General features: G+C 38.0%; 1 protein-coding gene across 2 annotated transcripts in view; it reads left to right on the forward strand.

The window, feature by feature from the left end:
• LOC107689730 (TBC1 domain family member 22B-like) overlaps positions 1 to 5,414 on the forward strand; it is a 163,240-nt gene that overhangs the window by 137,781 nt on the left and 20,045 nt on the right. For both annotated transcript variants that reach the window (XM_016487862.1, XM_016487860.1), the window contains one exon: positions 133 to 228. In XM_016487862.1, coding sequence (XP_016343348.1) covers positions 133 to 228 — 96 coding nt within the window. The remainder of the gene's footprint in view (positions 1 to 132; positions 229 to 5,414) is intronic.

Here is a 5,414-nt window from a genome sequence, read left to right on the forward strand (position 1 = left end):
TGGTAGGCAAATGTGGGTGGTCATATGCTAATGAGCTCATAATTGTGAGGTCATAATGCAAATGTCAGAATGCAAATCGATATGACTCCTTTATCCGTGACTTCATTGTTACTCTCATCTTTATGTTCACAGGCAGAGCCTGAAGGATTCTCTCATTTCCATTTGTACGTGTGCGCTGCCTTCCTGGTGCGATGGAGGAAAGAGATACTAGAGGAAAAGGATTTCCAGGTAAGATGGTTTTTTGTGTCGTTTTGTGTGGTCCCTGAGCCGCAGTATGTGTCGTCCTTGCGTGAGCCCCCTCCTTCCTCATTAACTTGCGGGGTCGAGAGGTCAGTGTGCCTGCATTAGTGTGATGACAATACCAGCTGCTGTAAGGTGACATTGCGCCATCCCTTTGAGACTTCTATTTCCTGTCCTCTCTCACACTCACTCATTCCATGCGATTGCGAGGTAAGGGGTTTAAGTATGGAGGCTTAGAGAGGGCAGATATGTCACTAGAAGTGCAATATGAGTTTGCTTATATAATCTAAAGTCCCACTTCTGTTACTGGATTCTTGTCTTTCTTTTCCTCATGCTGTCCTCAGCCATTACAGTTGCTCTCGCACTTTATGACGTGACAGACGACTAGTTGTCAAGTCAAGTTCTGTTCAAACAGTGCGGGTTTTCCGAGAATGCGGTTGTGAGTCCTGAAAATTTACGGGTGTGAGATTGGTTATTAAATGTAGTTGTCACTCCCGGAAATAACTCTCAAACTGTGTATGAACATAACTGTATTGAGGACTCAAATACAGAACTGACAGCCTTATTCTTCAGCTGAGTGTTGCCATAGTTACATTTTCCAATTATACAACTATTCACATCCTACATGAGTATGCAGTATACTGTATGTATACTCATGCAGATAAAGTTGGATATAATATATATCCAACTTTATATAGAGAGCTACGCTATAATATAGTTAGCATTTTTTGCAACAATATAAACAATCACGCAGCCGAGATTTTACATATATTGAGTATACTGTAAAGTATGCATTGTACCCAATTTTTTTTTTAAATATCACTGGGTATTAATAAAGTTTGCACTTTTCAATGATATAACAATCAAGCAGTTAAGATTTGCTATATAGTGTATCCCGCTTATTTAATTATTAGTTATGTTAGATCATGCCTCCACGCCAGAAATATCAGATCCAGCCCTGGACGCCAGGTCCTGTCAGAAAATATCCGTTTTGTCTGGTAACAAAATGACTAGTCAGCAAAATTATTTAATACCCATAACGCATTAACAGGAAGTCTTCTATCAGCCAAGAAGTTGACTGAGCAAAGCCAAAGAAGAATAGAAGCAGGAGACGATGTAATGATGCTAAAAAAGGAGCAGAGTTTATTGAATAATCATAGTTACGGATGTTTCGATGCTCAGACTTTGTCTGACGAGCACAAATACAAGTAGCGTTATACTGAACTGCTTCACAACAACATCTCTAAAACCTTGAATCTCCATAAACATTCCCTTGTATATCTTATTCATGAAGACAACCATCCCTTGAAACCACACAACTAAATAACAATGGAAACATAATATAAAAAAATTGTAATATAAATGACTAAAACGAGTATATAAATGTCTTAAATGATTATTATAAATGATTATCTGATTAAATGGAATAATAAAACAATTAAATGATAAATGACTATAATTGAATGAATGAATTAATAAATTAAGAATAAAAGAAAGTAGAACAACACAGATATATGGTTGTTCTCTTGAAGCACACACAGTTTGCATTTGAGGATCCTTCAGTTATTAATACATTTGTCTTATTTTCTAGTTTTACCAGGATTATCATAAATTACAAAAAAAAATGTGTCTTTGTAATAAACATGTAATAACTGTCTCTGATTGTCTTTTTTAGAGTTAGCGTTACTTAGTCTGCACAACTTACTCAGAACTTAGAATTCTGTCATCATTTACTCACACTTTTCTTCTTCTTCTTCTGTGGAACACAAAAGGTGCATTTTTGAAAAATCAGAAACCACAATGATTGAATCATGGAGTCATTGACCACCAGTGACCATCAGAAATGGATCAGTTAATTAATCGTTCTTTTGAGTAATTTATTTTAAATGAACCAGTTGATTTACTAAGTTTACATATGCAAACTTTCATTCAGGTATTGGAACACCCACTTTCCACCGTTCAGTCGGTTCCTTATCAGTTCCCTAATAATCAAGTCACTTCCTACTTTTGACTTGGCCTTTTTAAATATTTTGCTTGAGTCAGAATTACGTAATTTTACAGGTTTGAAAAGCATTCACAATGCAGAAATCCGAGTGAATCGGAGTACTACTTTTTTCTTTCTAAATCTTTGCCTTCTCTTTAAACTTGCATCTCTGTGGAGTGAATAGACTGCTCAGTGTGTGTGTGTGTGTGTGTGTGTTGTTGAATATGCAGCAAGTCAGTGGTGTGTATCAGCAGTGTGTTGTGGGGTGGTTGATTTATTGTGTTTACAGTGACCAGTGATTCAGAATTATCCCCTGCACCAGCTCTGCAGCACACGGCTGCTGTTTGGCATTCAGACAACAGCCCCGGGCCTTCATCTTTACCCACCTGTGCCATGTGTCAGCAGAGAGATTATTTCTCCTATTCTGTCTCCTTGTCCTTTTGTTTCACTCTATATTCCTTCCCTTTTTTGCTGGTTTGTTTTCACACACATGATGGTAGATAAGCGATACCCTATTGTGCCCTGCATGACTGTCCTGACATAGACCAGTTAGAGGTATAGTGGTGTTGTGGGAGATCTGTGGCAAAGAAGTTGACTTTGCTGCACCCTAACCTATGATTTCACCTCCTCCAGTGCAATCGGTTCAGGTCAAGCTGCCCTAGACAAACAGTTCCCATACAATTCCTTGCTGCTTCTTGCATTTTCTGAAGGGAAGAAACAGGGAAGGCTGCTCTTAAAATAATTGGTTAGCTGGTTTCCAGAGCATAGTGAGTTGCCTTTCTGTCTAACATAGGCAGATGCCTTCTAAGGAAATCTGATTTGAAAGGCTCTACATAGGAAGCAACTCCCTATGTGCTCTTCATGATTCAACTCTCATTCATTTTCATGATGTTAGCATGTTGCTAAGCTAATGACACTACAATCAATTATACAAGCAGAATTTTGTCTTGGGGAATATCATAGTAAACACAGTTTACCTTGGTTATATGTTAAGTGAACATGAACCAGTTGGGAGAAACTCAGATTTGTGTCAGGATCCATGCATAATATACCTGCTGCTGTCAAAAGAGAAAAAGAGAAAAAAAATCAAGAAAATTAATCTCCGTAATGGATACATATGATGCTGCAGCACAGTGCCTCAAAATGTTGTTTAGGTAGACAGCTAACAAATAGTTATGCCATACACAATTTTGGGCTTCACTTATCCAAACCTTGAATAGTATAAGGAATTTATTTTAAAAATGGTTGGTTAATGTTGGTTAAGCCAGTGTTTCCATTAGGCTGGTTCATATGCTCAAATAAACACAAAAATATTTGAATAATACCATAGTATTATAGTATAGTAGTAACATATAAAAACATATATAAAAATACCTTTAACACATCTAAAATAAATATTCGTGTACATATTGTCATAGAATCGAGGCAATGGAAGGCTCTCTAAAAACAAGTGACCTTCCACAGTAGGTTAAAGGGATAGTTCACCCAAAAATGAAAATTACCCCATGATTTACTCACCTTCAAGCCATCCTAGGTGTATATGACATTCTTCTTTCAGACAAATACAATCGGAGTTATATTAAAAGGGGCATAACACACACAGTTTCACCCAATCTCATGTTAATCTTGAGTACCTATAGAAGTAGTACTGCAGCCTTCATATCTCCAAAAAGTCTTTAGTTTTATCATATTTATAAAAGAAAGATACAGCTTTACGGTTCTCTCTGGAAAAAGCCAAGCTCCTGGAGGTGTGCCATGGGCGGAGCTAAAGAGTGACGAGCACTTGGGCACCGAATGCCAACAAAACAGACATTCGATGCCGTTTCACTTACCGTCTGCAGTTCTGAATCATGACCGGGATCTTTTATAGCTGGGACTGCTCCATCTTTCAGTATCAAACGATGTGCAAATCCAGCGTCAAACTAGGCCTTGTTTATAAAACGTTGGCTCTTCCAAGCTTTATAATTGGAGTGGATGGTAGCCCAAAATTTGAAGTTCAAAAAATTTTACCAATCCATTATAAAAGAAGTCAACACGGCTCCGGGGGGTTAATAAAGGCCTTCTGAAGCGACGCGATGCGTTTGTGTAAGAAAAATATCCATATTTACAACTTTATAAACCTTAATCTCCAGCTTCTGCTAACTGTCGTACGCACGTTCACGAGAGAGTGGAGTCCAGCGGATGACGTAGGCGTAGCGTAAACTCCGGTGAGAATATGCTAGTCTCGCGAGAAACAAGTTTTGTTTACAGCAAAGGAAAACCAGTGTCCTCTTGGCTTATATCGAAATCTTCCGACATTTTTATTTACAAATCCTCGTTTTGTATTACTAATTCGTGACCGGTGTTTTGTTTTGTTCTCTCCTCTGTGCTTCCATTTTCGTCACTTCCGCGTTCGTCACCGCGTTTACCTACGTTCTACGTCTTCCGCTGGACGCCGCCATGCCACTCGCGTTCGACAGTTAGTGGAAGCTAGAGATTAGGTTTATAAAGTTGTAAATATGGATATTCTTCTTACACAAACGCATTGCTTCTCTTCAGAAGGCCTTTATTAACCCCTGGAGCCGTGTGGACTTCTTTTATAATGGATGGGTGCAATTGTTTGGACTTCAAATTTTGGCCTACCTTCCACTCCCATTATAAAGCATGGATTAGCTTGGACATTATTTAATATAACTTCGATTGTATTCGTCTGAAAGAAGAATGTCATTATATACACCTAGGATGGCTTGAGGGTGAATAAATCCTGGGGTAATTTTCATTTTTGGGTGGTGAAGTGAACATAAAATATGATTTTCTCTTTTTTAAATTTGATGTCAAAGTTGAAAGTGGGCTTAAAGGGTACACTTACCCAATAAATAACAGTAACAAATATACATGCGTGTATGTAATACATCCAAGTGCATTTATGTAAGTAATAAGTTGTTATTTAATTCATATAAACTGTTATATTTAAAAGTGCTAAACTGAGTGATGCATGTTTATTGTCATATTAAACATTGCAACAGACATAATTTAGTTATATTAGACGTGTATAACGCAGCGCTGGGTTAAAAAGGGACGAATCTAGCTATTGGTTTGTTGTGACCCAGCGGTTGGGTTCAAAACAACCCAACCGAAACAACCCAATAGCTGGGTCAAAACAGCCCAACCGCTGGGTCAAAACAACCCAACAGCTGGGTCAAAACAACCC

Source organism: Sinocyclocheilus anshuiensis, unplaced genomic scaffold, assembly GCF_001515605.1.
Source record: "Sinocyclocheilus anshuiensis isolate Anshui unplaced genomic scaffold, SAMN03320099.WGS_v1.1 scaffold1014, whole genome shotgun sequence".
Taxonomy (NCBI): domain Eukaryota; kingdom Metazoa; phylum Chordata; class Actinopteri; order Cypriniformes; family Cyprinidae; genus Sinocyclocheilus; species Sinocyclocheilus anshuiensis.